The 14,313-nt window shown below is 54.6% G+C and overlaps 3 protein-coding genes across 3 annotated transcripts; 2 read left to right on the top strand and 1 right to left on the bottom strand.

Annotated features, from left to right (window-relative positions):
* Positions 1-290: 290 nt before the first annotated feature.
* Positions 291-1,035, top strand: VTN31DRAFT_3361 (uncharacterized protein; the record flags this gene model as incomplete). Its single annotated transcript, XM_069403632.1, has 2 exons — positions 291-927; positions 977-1,035. The coding sequence occupies 2 exons, from the start codon at positions 291-293 to the stop codon at positions 1,033-1,035; spliced, it is 696 nt and encodes a 231-aa protein (XP_069262794.1).
* A 1,143-nt stretch (positions 1,036-2,178) lies between these two features.
* On the bottom strand, positions 2,179-4,323 carry VTN31DRAFT_3360 (uncharacterized protein; the record flags this gene model as incomplete). The annotated part of the gene is made up of 2 exons (XM_069403631.1): positions 2,179-2,475; positions 2,536-4,323. The coding sequence occupies 2 exons, from the start codon at positions 4,321-4,323 to the stop codon at positions 2,179-2,181; spliced, it is 2,085 nt and encodes a 694-aa protein (XP_069262793.1).
* A 1,705-nt stretch (positions 4,324-6,028) lies between these two features.
* Positions 6,029-14,286, top strand: VTN31DRAFT_3359 (uncharacterized protein; the record flags this gene model as incomplete). Its single annotated transcript, XM_069403629.1, has 6 exons — positions 6,029-6,038; positions 6,198-7,018; positions 7,073-7,303; positions 7,358-10,657; positions 10,713-11,729; positions 11,785-14,286. The coding sequence occupies 6 exons, from the start codon at positions 6,029-6,031 to the stop codon at positions 14,284-14,286; spliced, it is 7,881 nt and encodes a 2,626-aa protein (XP_069262792.1).
* Between the last annotated feature and the right edge of the window lie 27 nt (positions 14,287-14,313).

Here is a 14,313-nt window from a genome sequence, read left to right as displayed (position 1 = left end):
TGCACAATATAGAACTCATTGCCTGGGCCTATGATACACACCTGGCAGGAATTGGCTTATTAACACCTTATGGGTTTTCAATCCTTGAGCTCACGTGCTGATGGTAACCATCAAGTCCAAATTGGGCTTTGGTGGTTGGGCATTTGGGATGCATTTGATCAATCACACAGTCACACTTCAGTAGCCAAGTGACTCTCTTGGCACCGAAATCATGATAAACCGCGCTGGTCACCCAAGTTCACCCTCTCTTCCTTACTGTTGTGGTGCACTACAGCCCGACGGTCGTCAAGATGGAGCGCGACCACACCAACGGAGCCGGGTACCTCATCAGTCAACTCCACGCTGCGGTCGACGTGATTACTTCACTTTCCGAAACGCTGAGACATGGAAAACTCCTGCCAACCGATGATGAATACAAAGCCCTGGAGGCTGGGAGTCAAGCGCTCACGAGTGCCGCCGGCAGCATCACCGAAGAGATCAAGGCGCTCAGGAAGAGACGAACCGAAAGCGCGTGTAGGGATGGCCAGGAGCTACTCTCTGCCGCAAGGTCAGCTCTAGCGGATCTCCTAGATAGTCGCCAGCTAAAGAACCGGTCCACCTTTATCCGAAATATCCGGCTGCTCTTTTGCGGGCCGGAGCAATCTGGAGTGGATTCAGATGCTGTTGCATACAGGAAGAGGCTGCTGAGGGAGCGCTGCAAACGTATCCGGGCGTTAGGGACTACAGAAACAATCATGTGGTCACTAGCTTTTCCTCCGAGCAAGTGGGATCCGAATACCTTACCCGGGCCCACGTTTGAGTATGTTGTCGAGTTCATGGATGTCAATGAAGTCCAGGGATGGCCCAAGGCAATCAGTGATGTGCTGAATGCGTTGGCAAAAGAACAGCCACTCCAAAATCTGCATGAATATCAGCAATTCGTGGACGGTAAGAATACAACGTTAGTTGGCTGGATTCCAACACTAATGCATGCCAGAGGTGAACCGGAGTGCAGAGACGGCTAGGATGATGCAGATAGGGTACTTGACCGGTTGACCGCTTTGTGTCCATTTCCACGAAACGTCCATCAAGGAATCTGTGAAATGACATTTTGGACATGGCTTAGACTCCAGATGCCCCGAGGAATTTCACTCGATAACGGATAAAGGTGCTGGAAATGGCATGGGTCAAAGCAACAAGGCAAAGGAAGTGACAGGATCCCTCCTGGCCTTTGCCTTGCTGGCCTCCAATCTAGCTTGCCTTAAGTCAATCATCCTTCAGAATGGATTCCTGTATGTCGTGCTCTTTACAACTTCTAACCAGAAAGCCTGAGCAACACAGAACTATAGAACTATAAGTACGGAATTGAGGAAGAACTTCGTAATGAGGTATGTGGCAAGCGTTCTAGTTCAAAATAGGTTTGCAGCTGCGGCCCAATCCATTGGTTTCCGGAGAATCGGCTTCGGATATAAATCTACCTCTGCTTGCTGCTGGCCCCTTGCTCACCTCAGCATAGCAGTTGAACAATGTATTCCGGATTTGACATGATGGCCACGTACAGCACTGCAGCGGCATCGCTCAACATATCGTGGGAAGAAGAGGTCGGAATTCATGACTTTCTAATGATTTTCGTGCGTCCTGCGGTTCAGTTTGATTTGACAGATTGACCACAAAATTCTGACCACATCATTCAGTACTATATGTAGCAGGGAGTCCAGATGGAGGCCACTTGGAGCACTTTCAAGCCATATCCTAGACATCCAACTCATGCCCAACGTTAACAAGAATATTTACATTCATTCATGATTCTAGCTTCTCTCCCTTGATGGACAATTCCCGTTACAGTATGCAGAACAAATCGAGACTGCCCAGAGATCCGCGCAGCAGAATCTCGTCAACATCCAGAACATTGACCGACACCAGCCCCATAACGCAGTTCTACTAGCATTAAGTAACAGTGTAGAAAAAAAAAAAAAACCGAAAGAGCGACTCAGGGGAAGAACCAATGTGTGAAGAAATGAAACAGAAAAAAATTTGAAGCCAATATTGCGCGCAGGGAGTTCCAAAATGCCATCCTTCGCCCACTGCTGGAAAAGGGAAAAGACAAAACCTTTCAGACCACGGAGCCGAGAACAGAAAGGGACCAAGAAGTCTATGGATAATGCAATGACGGAAATGAGAAAAGAAAAGTCATCTTGGTCATGACCAGACATCTTCCTGGTATGTTGCGCTGCTTCGCATTTGTTTGACAATGTCCTCGCCTTTCTCAACAGGCAAGCCTCGCTGTTCGGCAATGATCTGAGCCAGGACGGCATTGACCTCCCGCGCCATGTGAGCGGCATCTCCGCAGACATAGAACATGGCTTTTTGCAACAGGAGCTCGTTGACGAACGCTGCGTTTTCCCGCAGACGGTGCTGCACGTAAACCTTCTCGGGGCCTTCGCGGGAGAAGGCAGTGAAGAGTTTGAACGAATCACCGAGCTTTTCCTCATAAGTCTGAATAAAGTGCGGTTAGCTTCCACAGATAAAACTCATTGACGGGTTGCGAGAGCATACCTTCCACTCGTCTTTGTACAAGAAGTCTTCGTTGCGGTTGCGGCAACCAAAGAAGAGAACAGTGGGCCCAACTTTCTCACCCCGATCGGCCAGAGCAGCTCGCTCCTGGACGAAGCCACGGAATGGAGCAACACCGGTGCCGGGGCCGACCATGATGACAGGCCGCGAAGGGTCTGAGGGAAGCTTGAAATTGGAATGGCGCACATGGACAGGGACGCGGATGCCGTCGTATTTGTTTCGCGGGCCGTTGAGCGCGTAGGTCAATCCATGCGGGTCCGGGTTCGGGTCACCGTGCTGTTTCTGCTTCAGCGCGAGCAGGTAGTTGGTGGTCACGCCCTTCACGACGTGGTCGGCACCGGGAATACTCGTGGACTCCACCACCGCTGTGACGCTGATCTTGTCCTTTTGCAGAGTGGAAGAGGAGGAGATGGAGTAGTAGCGAGGCTGGATCCGGTTGAGACCCTCGACCAGAAGCGAGAACGGCACGGCAGTGAACGGCTTAGAAGTCAGGCTTTGAAGGGCCTGTGCAATGGTGTAGCACTTGCTGCTGATCTTCTCCTGGAAGTAGTCCTTGTCGTTCCCCAGTCGAGCCAGCTCGGCCTTGACCTCATCATCCGGGGCGAAACTAGCAAGGGAGCTGACGAACTGGCGAGAGACCGGTGCCGCGATTTCCATGTAGTAGCGCACGGCGGCGTCATAAGTCGTTGGCGTGGGGAAGGGAACTTTGGCGGTGACATCGATCCCCTTGAGCTTGACGACGGTGTTCCGCTTGCCTTCCAGGCCGAATACTTGCAGGAATCGGTCTACTTCGACACCAGCATTGCTGGGCCAAATCGCAATGTGGTCGCCGGTGTGATACTGAAGGCCACTGCCGGAGATGTCAATTTCCAAATGCAGGCAATTACGATCCTTGGACGTGAATAGTTCGCGCGACTCGACAATCGGCGCGATGAACGGGTTGTGCGCGTTGTACGGGCCTTTTCCACCATCACTCTCCAGATGACCCAGATTCGGCTCACCCAAGTAGACGGAGCTGTCCTCTGGTGAGAGCGTTTCTTCCTCAGTCACCGAGAAGATAGGCTCATAGACAGCCTCGCGCTCTTCCAAGCCCATCTCCTCGGCGAGCGCTGCCCACATAAGCTCTTTCCATGCCAGGAAGTCCTCCTCCATGGTACCTGCGCCGTCGTCGCCTTCGCCTGCCGCACCGATTCGCTTCGCACCTAGCTTGGTCAAGGCCTTATCCACGTTGCGGACCATGGCGTTGTAGTGTTCGTAGGTGTTGTTCCCGAGACCGAAGGCAACGTATTTCAGGTTCGCCAAGGGCTTGTCGTCGGCGCTCCCGCTTTCGAAAGCGACGTCCTCGCCGGTGATGAACTGGTAGAACTCGACCGCGTTGTCGGTGGGCTCTCCCTCGCCGTAGGTCGCCAGCACGAAAAATGCTACCTTGTCTTCGGGAAACTGATCCAGATTATCATAGTCGTACTCCTCCAGGTCCGCGACCATGGTTTTCAGACCGAACCGCTGGGAACCCTCCTTGGCCAGTCGCGACGCATAATCCTCGGCCGTACCCGTTTGCGAGCCATAGAAGATCACGCAATTCTTGCCGGTCTCTTCCATCTTCTGGATAATGTTTCTTGTTTTGCCCGCCTTGGCACCGTTGGCCGCTGCGTAGGAGGACGCATAGGGATCTTTCTGAACGCCCCAGTACGTGCCTTTGGTGAGGTAGGCAATGCTACCGACCAGGAGCACGATCAGGACGATCAGGTCCAGCGTATCGATTTCCGCCATACTGGGCGACCAGGAGGACGATTGACGGGTTGGGAACGAGCGAGCGACCGGTGGAAAAGGCCACGGTCAGCGGTCAGAGAGCTGGCCGCGAAGCTGGAGACCAGGAGATTCAATAAAAGAAAAAAAAAAAAAAAACCCGGACCACTCCAAAAGGGATTGCGCAATGGATTCCTCTGTCTGCCAGAAACGCGCGAGAGGCACGGCAGACGCCGTTGACAATGCCGGGCTGAGGATTTAACCAAGTACTGGAGGAGTTTTGTGCTGAAATATATGATGTTGGCTTTTGATGGGTCTAGATTGGGATTCTGATGGGGATGGCCGGAAGAACCCGTGGCTCCGAAGTCAGACCATAGGTTAAATAAAAATCGCCGTTAGGGCATCGGCCGCAGCAAGGAGAGGATGCAAGCTGAGAATTGCAGTGTGATTAAAATGACTAGGAGTACGTGGAGAGTCCTCTGGAAGGGTCATTGAATTTGTATTCGACAGTCCTCCACACCCGAGCCAAGGTTGTGAAAAATGGATGGGGATATCCGATAACTCCTCGTACGTTAGTTAGGTAGGGGAGGCAAAAAACTGGTCCTCTGCATTGTATTGATTGATAAAGGATAACCCGTTATACCCAGATATCCGCCCGACGGGTGATCACTTCATCTCTTCCCATCACTTCGACTTGACGGTATGTAACCCACTCCGTCGTACTGTAACGCCCGCTGGCGATACCTAACTCCTGCCGTGACCGATAGCCGACGCATGCCGAAGCCACTCTTTGCGGTCGGGATGAAGCTTGGGAGACCACGAATCCAATGTGTCGGATGTGGGGAAGCTGCATCTATGCCCATCCCCGGCACATGGTGCTCTCGATGTGCCGATGCTGGAGCCGCTGGACGAACAGAGATCGGAATCACAGCATACTCGGACGGAGTAGACCGACCCAAGGTTGAAGCATCCACATAACGTCAACCTCGGCGGTCAGCGGGAGTGAGAATCGCACACAAAGCCTGGTCAGGCTGGATGGTTCGGACGAGTGATGACAACCGTTCTGAGTTGCGACGCTTCCCTCTCGAATATCGATTGGTGCAGGGATTGATCCCCTTGTACAACACACATGTGCCGGTCACAGCGTACAAGCTTTGAAATGAGTACAGTACGAGTGAACTCCTACGAGCAGAGGTTAAATCCAATTCAAAGATTTCAGGACTGGAGGCCATATAGTTATATTCCATTCCCTGCAGGCTCGCACTTTTAAAAGACCAGAAGCCCCACGATGGACCAGGAATGGAAGAGAGTCACGTGATATCTATCTGGAAAGTCTCGACGTTCAACCTGGATCATGCCTCGGCCGCGTCTTGGGCAACGCGAAAATCCCAGGAAGATGAGACTCGCGCAGAAATACAGACACCGTGTACTCCGTACAGAGAGTACAATATCTTAAATTCCCTCCCCATCTTTTGTTCGTAAGCCGTGGACAAATCGGCCGAGGAATGATTGGGCTGTCGATTCTTACTACAATATTCTCGGTGGAGAACCGAGCTGATGGTAGGCTTAGGTATACAACAGAGAAGCTCATCCCTAGGACATCTCCAACTTCTAGCAGAACGAGACACGGGACGGGAGTACAAGAACCAATCCGCCAGAACATGCGCCAGGACCGACAGATTTGGTGAAATTCAGCTCTTCGGAGCGTTGTCCGCTGCAGTCATCGCAGATGCATGGCCGTAAGTCTGTCTGATCGGGTCGTCTCTCCCCTTGTCCAAAGCACCTGGCTTCAAGTCCAGCATTCCCTACAGACAGCAATCCATGCCCTTTGCTTCGGGATTTGCTTCCTTTACAGCCAGCTGGTCGCACAATGCAGTCCTAACTAATAGCCGGTGTAGTCATATCGCATAATCCCGGTGGGGAAGCTTCTTTCATGCAACAAGCCATGCCCCTCGCCCCGGACGAGACCGCCATGTCGCACCATCCCCAGAACCCGACCTCGCCGCCGGATCGGCTGGCTATCCGGAACACTCCCTCCGGTCTCAACGGGCGCCATAGCAGTGAACCGTCCTCAACCGTTTCGAGAGGCAGGCCCACAGATCCCGCGTCGCTGCACCTCCCGACGTCATCGCTGCAACCCCAAACGCGAAGCCGCGGGCAATCCCATTCGAAGAGTCCGGAATCCGCCTCCAATCGCCCAGCAGGGGGCACCGGACATGAGCTGCCAACAGTGGAGCGAAAGCCGTCACTGTCGTCGTACGAACATCATCGGAAAACGTCCATCGTTCACGGCATCCAGCATTCACGCGATCCGAGCTATGCCGCATCTGTGTCCTCGGCCAGCCCCCTAAGTCCCGAGATCATTGCATCGGCAAACTTGGGATCGCACAACAGCGGTGCTCCGAACGCAGACCCGGCTATGTTCGCTCGTTCAGAACAACCGGACGTCCCGTCAGCTCCAGGGTTTGGGAGCTCCCAGACCTCGTTGATGCCCCCCAGCCTGACGCCAATCAAGGATGACGATAGCTCGGGTGAAGCACCCGGCCCGACCAACAGCGGCAACAATCACAGCAATAACGGCAGCAACGACAGTAGGAGCAAGAAGATTCCTGCCGGCGGCAAGGTGCGGCGGGAACCCTCCCATGGCCGAGGGCACTCCAAGCATCAATCCGAGTTCAAGACAGTCGGCGAGTACGCCCTGCACCACCTCTTCAACTCGGTAGGTCCGCCTCGTCCGCATCGTGCACGAAGTCGACTGACTCATGATTGCCAGTTCGTTGGTTTTGCAGACGCCAAAATCAACCAGAGTATCTTGCGGGTTGGTGAGGTCGAGTCGCCGGTCGAGGAAGTCTGTGGCGCTGGAGTAGATCCCGCATTCGATCAGATCATATCCGCCCTGGGGCACATTGCTCGGCAAAAGCCAAAGCCATTGATTGATACGATCATGCTCTGGCGAAAGGCAAAGGGCGAAGCGGCTGCGGCAGCAAAAAATGCAGCCAGTCAGGTAAGAAAAAAGCCCCGTTCATCCTTTGGGGTCGGTGACTGACAACCCGCTTAGGCGCAGAGACCGCCCGAGATGGGCCCTCATGTACGTCGACACACGGAGCCGGTGAGTGCATCAGACACAGAGCTGAATGGCGACTACAATCATCCGCTCCTGCCGCAAGCCGACGAAGCTCAACTTGCCGAGAGACGTGCCACAGTGTCCGTCTACTTGGTCTGCAGGGTGCTGATCGAGATTTTCAATCAAAGCACCCCGGCCGCGATCGGCCCTGAGATGACTGAAAAATTGGAGGATATCGTTTTCGGGCAACTGAAACTGGTAGACCCCGAGCAACTAGCTGCATCGCCATTGCGCATCGCCAATTGGCGGATCTACGGCGAGTTCCTGGGTAAAATGAGCGAGAATACCTTCATCAGTGTCACCGCACGCTTCCTTACCGAGCTCGATCGGTATCAGAAGGAAGCTGCTCGTCACGGTCAGTCACGCGAAATCGAGGCAAAGGTAGAGCTTCTCGTTCTGGGGATGCGGCATATTCGGGTCAGAACCTATCCGGAGGAGGCCTGGAGCAAAACTTGCGAATTTATGCGGTCATTGGCCCGACTGTTCGTGCAGTCCCGTGGCCAGAGAGTGAAGCAGGCATACTGCTATATCATCGAGAAATTCCTCCTTTCCATCGCTTCCAATCCGGCTTGCGACCTGGCTTCGCCGCGATGGAAGGAGTTCCTCGAGATCATCACCCCGCGGCTGACGGAGATGCTGGCCAAGCCACGACATTGGACCACCGTGTTTCCCATTCACAGCATGCTGCTCTGTGTCTCGTCGAAGGATGTATTTGCCTCTCAATGGCTGTCCCTGATCCTGAGTTTGCCCCCAAAGCTGAAGGAGCGGCCGACCCGGGGGATTGCCTTGCAGGCCATTTGTCGCCTCCTCTGGACGTATTTGTTCCGCTATTCGGACTCACCCAATGTGACCCTTCGAAGGGTCGAAGAGGTAGTCAAGGTGATACTTCCACAGGGCAAGAAGACCTATCTATCCACTGAACCGGCTGTGGCAGCACCAGTCATCCAGCTCATCCGGATGATTGGGTTCAAGCTGCCAGACTTCTGTTTCCGCAGCATCATCTTCCCCCTGATCAATTCGGAACTGTTTCTTTCCGGGAGGGACCTCCGAATCGAGCAGATGGAGCCGGAAAAGATGGTGATTGGGATCCGCTCGTTTCTGGCCATCATGTCCGACATGGAGGGCGGTGATCAGCTGTATCCTCCATTTCCGGACGGCCCAGTGTGCACTCACTTCGTCGACATTCCAAGCTTCATTCTGCCCCCTCGGCCTCAGCTACTGGCAGAGCCCAGAGTAGAGCTGTCCAATTCATTTAGTGAGGCCATGCCACCGCATCCCGTGAACATGTCCAAGCTGGTAGACGTTGCTAGGCAGTATTACGCTCGGTTCTGCAAGATCCTCGGACAGATCACTCTGCTCTGCGACAACGCATTTGGGGGTCAGGCTGCCTTAGATGAGAAATTCAGCGGCTCGACACCCAAGACACCTATCTCGGAGGCCTTCAGCTTTGGCAGGAGGGACGACCATGCTTCCGCAACGGATCAGAAGCAAAGTTTCTACGACCTCCTCCATGTTGCGGTGCAAGCCTTGCCCCGATGCCTGTCGGATGACATTCCTGTCAAGCCATTGATCAACCTGCTCTGCACGGGAACCGCTCATGTCCATCACAGCATCGCGAAGTCCTCCGCCGAGTCTCTCAAATCTATTGCACGTCAGATGCACGCTCAACAGGTGACGATCGGGTTCGCTCGCTTCATCTTCAACTTTGATGCACGGTACTCGACCATGTCTGATGAAGGCATGCTTGGGCCGGGCCATATTGAGTCAACATTAACCCTGTACGTGGAGCTCCTGCGGATTTGGATCGAGGAAATTCAACAAAGAGCAAAAGAGGCAGCGAACGACTCCTCGGACGGTGGAAATCGTGCCCTCAAGCTGGATCTGTCAAGTCTTCTCGCATATGTTGACGAGATCGAAGCTCACGGCCTCTTCTTCCTCTGCTCGCAATCTCGGAGAGTGCGCTCTTTCGCCATCACGGTGCTGCGACTGGTCACTGAATTCGATAACGCGCTGGGCAAGAAAAATACGCGGATCATTCACCTCCTCGAGGCCGACTCGCATCAGATCATGGATCTGAATGACGAGCAGCTGACCGTGGCAGAGCAAAGCCGACTGCAAAAGGGCAAGCGACGGAGCGCGTCACACAACACCTTGATCGAGCTCTGCAGCAGCGAGGTATCGTACGACTCGACCCTATGGTTTAAGATCTTCCCGAACATCATCCGGGCCAGCTTCAACACGTGCCCTGGTGCAGTGGCATTGGCGCGGGAGATTGTATGCGCCCGGCTGGTTCAAATGCACAAAACCATTACCGCACTCGCGGAGTCACCACGACCGCCACATACGGCAATGGACATGGGCCACGGGAGGTCTTACTCTCAGCGCAACTCCACCGCAGCGATCATCATCGAACAGTGGAGGTTGTATCTCGTCATGGCGTGCACGACTCTCAACAGCATCGGGGCGCAATCCCAAAGCCAGCTCGCCAATGCTCAGCATGCGCGAAAGTCTTCGCGCGGAGGCCAAACCGCTCAGGACAAGATCGGCTCGGCGCGAGCGCTGTTTGCGTTCGTCATTCCCCTTCTCTCTGCTCCCTCGGAGTCGATTCGCGCGGCCATCGTCGCGGCGCTTGGCTCGATAAACAAGAACCTCTATCGGGTGCTCTTAGAATCTCTACAATACGCGGTAACGACGTGCAATGAAGAGGCAAAGCTTCGAATTGGCACGCATCACCGTACGCCGAGCGGGGCTCGTCGCAACCGCAACACGGACCGCCTACGAACCGAGGTCACACACGTTTATAAGCTCACGTCGACCTTCCTCAGAGAGCCAGATGTGCACAATGACGATTGGATCGTCAACAATCTTGTGACGTACACCAAGGATCTGCGAATCTTTTTGAGCGATGCCGAGGTTCAAAACGATTGGGAGTTTCAACGGCTGCGGTATCACTACTGCGGCCTGATGGAAGAACTGTTCGAAGGCATCAACCGACGCCCGGATCCTTCGCGGTGGATTCCCTTTGAAGCACGGAAGTCGGCATTTTCCCTGATGGAGGACTGGTGTGGCTATTCTCCTAACCAGCATCAGATCGCTCAGAGAGAAGACCATATGCGCAAGCTAGCCCTTGCGCAACAACACGAATATGGCGAGCTTCGAAACACCGCGGCGGCAATGGAAATCGAGAAGAAGAACCTTCGAGCGGCGGCACTGAGTGCGATGGCATCTCTTTGTGTATGTCTTCCCTTCCCTTTTCCCTTACGCCCTATCTAACTTCTCATTTTCACAGGCGGGACCCGTCAGTATCACAACGGAAAGTGGCACCATTCTACAGTTCGACGTAGGGCGGATGTTGAACTGGATCAACATTATATTCAGCAGCACAGTCAGTGATAAATGGCACGCGATCGGTCGGCGGGCACTGAAGAATCTGATTGTGCACAACAAAGAGTACCCTTACTTGCTCGAGCGGACTGTAGAAATGTGCTATCTTGCTGAGCGGCCGAAAGCTCTGGAGAGCTACTGCGACGTAGTGACGCAGGTCCTGATCGAGGAAACCAACTATCCCCTCCCATTCTGGCGGATCTTGGGGGCAGTTCTCTACACTCTGGGCAACCAGAATCGAGAGATCCGAATGAAGTCAGCCAAGCTTCTGAGAATACTGGAGGAAAGGCAGCAGAAGAGCTCCCGCCTGCAGGATTTTGAAATCAGCATCTCCGACAAGACCACGGCGGTCTATAAGATGGCGCAGTTCGAGACGTCCAAACGGCTTGCATCACAGCATTCCGACTTGGCCTTCACGATCTTCTCGGAATTTTCTCTTCACTTCCGCAGTCTCCAGCCGGATGGTCAACGGAACATGGTTGCTGCGATCTTGCCCTGGGTGCAGACAATCGAGCTGCAAGTTGACACCAATAAGCAGCCGACCGCGAGGTCATACATGCTACTGGCGAACCTGTTCGAGATTACGATCCGAAGCAGTTCCATCTTGCCAAACGAGGTGCAGGCCCTGTGGCAGGCTCTTGCCACGGGTCCACATGGAGGTAATGTGCAGGTGGTTCTCGATTTCATCATCAGCCTCTGCCTGGATCGTAAAGAGCAGAACTTCGTCGAGTACGCGAAGCAGATTGTGGTGTTCTTGGCCTCAACACCGGCGGGCTCGAAAGTCATTGAATTCCTCCTGATGCAAGTGAACCCCAAGAACATGGTTCAAGAACGCAGGGAGCCGCTTCCAACTCCGACGGAGATTCCGGGTTTGCCGTATGTCGCCGACTTGAGCGAGGCACTACCAGTCGGTAACAAGCAGGTAAGTTCTTTGTATCATGCACCAATTGTAGTCACATCCAGCTGACTCCACCTAGGCTGGCCTGTCTCTTGGCCAGCTTTCCGTGATCTTCCTGGTCGACTTGATCATCGCACCGGTGACTCTGGCGCAGGAGGATGTGATCAAGTTGCTGCACGTGGTATTGATTCTCTGGGACCACTACACATTGACCGTGCAGGAGCAGGCTCGGGAGATGTTGGTTCATCTCATCCATGAGCTTGTTGCGTCCAAACTTCAAGACGATGCATCTCCTGGCGTCCGGCAAGCTATGGAAGATTTTGTAGAATCGATTCGTAAAAACGAGTCATCCGTGGTCTGGGAATATGACGACAACAATAATGGCAAGGATGAGGAAGATGATGACAACCGGGTCCCCGCTGCGATGGCTCGCGTGACTCGAGAGGTCGTCACCTTCTTCAGTCTTGCCTACGAGGGAACCGACGACTTGTGGTCAAGGGAGGCACTGAATTGGGCGACATCGTGTCCTGTTCGTCACCTGGCGTGCCGGTCATTCCAGGTCTTCCGCTGTATCTCAACGGCATTGGATTCGAGCATGTTGGCGGACATGTTGGCTCGACTCTCGAACACGATTGCCGACGAGGAGACGGACTACCAGACGTTCTCGATGGAGATTCTAACGACATTGAAGGTTACCATCAGCTCCCTTGCACCCCAGGATCTCATGAAGTACCCTCAACTCTTCTGGACGACGTGCGCGTGTCTGGACACGATTCACGAAACGGAGTTCAAGGAGAGCATGGGCATGCTGCAGAAGTTCCTGGACAAGGTGGATATGGGGGATCCGAATGTGGTCGCAACTTTGCTCGAGAGCCAGCCCCCCAGATGGGAGGGTGGGTTCGAAGGTGTGCAGGGCCTGATATACAAAGGTCTCAAATCGTCCGAGTCGTTCGACCGCACTCTCCGGTTGTTGCATCGCCTGACTGCGCTGCCGGACAACGAGTTGGTCGGGGATAGCAAGCGGTTACTGTTTGCGATCCTCGCTAACCTGCCCCATTTTCTCCACCAGTTCGACCTGGAGACAAGTGATCCCGAAATCCTCGACCGCGCCAATCTTCTCGGCCAAGTAGCGGAGCGTCAGGGCTATGAGCATCTCGCGGCTTACCTGACGGGATTCGCAAATGGACAATGGAAACGCAACCATGGGGACTTCTTGCAGCATATCATTTCAGAGATCCGACGGAACTACTTCCCCGAGCTGAATGTGCAGAGCCTGGTGTTCGTCATGGGCCTCTTGACGAACGCGACCACGTGGTTCCGCATCAAGACCATGTCCATTCTCAATGTTCTGATCCCTGAGATTGACATGCGACGTCCCGAAGTCACTTGCCATGGACCGGACTTGATCTCTCCGCTCCTGCGGTTGCTGCAAACTGATCTGTGCCCGCTGGCGCTCAGGGTCTTGGACCGTGTCATGACCGTGTCTGGCAACCCGATGGAACGCCATCATCTCCGAATGAGCATGGCGTCCTCGTCCTCGTCCCGTGCGATCCGGAAGGAGTATGAGCGGATTCAAAGTCTCTACGGCATTCCCGAACCGACTGGCTGGTCCATCCCGGTTCCCGCCGCCCAATCTGCCAACACGCGCAGCAACGTTCATGCCGTGTTTTACACGTGCGCGAAAGGAGATCAGACGGAGGTCCCGCAGGTGACCACCCCGGAGGTGGAATTCCGTGCGGACGAATACGGCGACTCGTTCTTCCCGGCGCTGAGGGCAGATGCCACGAAGTCGTTTGAGACCAATACCGAGAACATGGGAGACATTGTGTCGAAGCTCGACAGTTTGGACGAATTCTTTGACGAGCAAGAGCTACAGTCGTCCGCCATGGCATCGATGGCCGACTCCAGCATGCTCAACATCGCCCATCTGTACGACCAGCAGACGGCGCCCATTTTGCGCAAGTCGCTCGCGCGGACTGCATCCACGTCGTCGTTCCACAACGGCCTAGCGGAGACCTCCCGACCGGCCACGCGGCTGGATGGCATGATCATGAATACATCGGCACCACTCGGCTCACAAGCGTTCTCCAACAGCGGCAGTGCAGCATTGTCCGCGAGCGCGCGTCCAGCAATACACAACCGGTCAGTCACGTCGCCGGCTAATCATCTCCCGTCGCCGGTGGCGAACAGCAGCTTGTCCAGCGTCAACCAGAATGGCTTCGGCGGAGAGGCCGCGTTCTTCTCAGACAGCGAGATGGACGACGCCGCCTACTCCGATCTCGACGATCGTCCTCCACTGATGATGGCGCCGCCCTCGGCCCGCGGCATGTCCCATGCCGCCGGGCGCAAGGGCTCCGAGAACACGCCATCCCTCGAGTCGATGATCCGCACCGGGATGCGGCGTCTGACCGGCAGCTCGATGTCAAGCCGCGAGCGTGATCGGCAGCGAGATCTGCTGCGCGCCCAGCAGCGGGCAGCACAGCAGACCGCTCACTCTCCAAAAGTGCCAAAAGTGCCGCCAGAGTATTTGGGAGGACCAGGGCCAACCAGCAGCCCCTCGTCTCCGGGACCGACTCAATGATTTCTAATGTCGCTAAGGTTACGTGTT

The sequence above is a fragment of the Thermomyces dupontii genome, assembly GCF_041956625.1.
Source record: "Thermomyces dupontii strain NRRL 2155 unplaced genomic scaffold VTN31scaffold_2, whole genome shotgun sequence".
NCBI lineage: Eukaryota > Fungi > Ascomycota > Eurotiomycetes > Eurotiales > Trichocomaceae > Thermomyces > Thermomyces dupontii.
The sequence above is the reverse complement of the archived record's forward strand: the minus strand, read 5'-3'. Positions and strand labels throughout refer to the sequence as shown.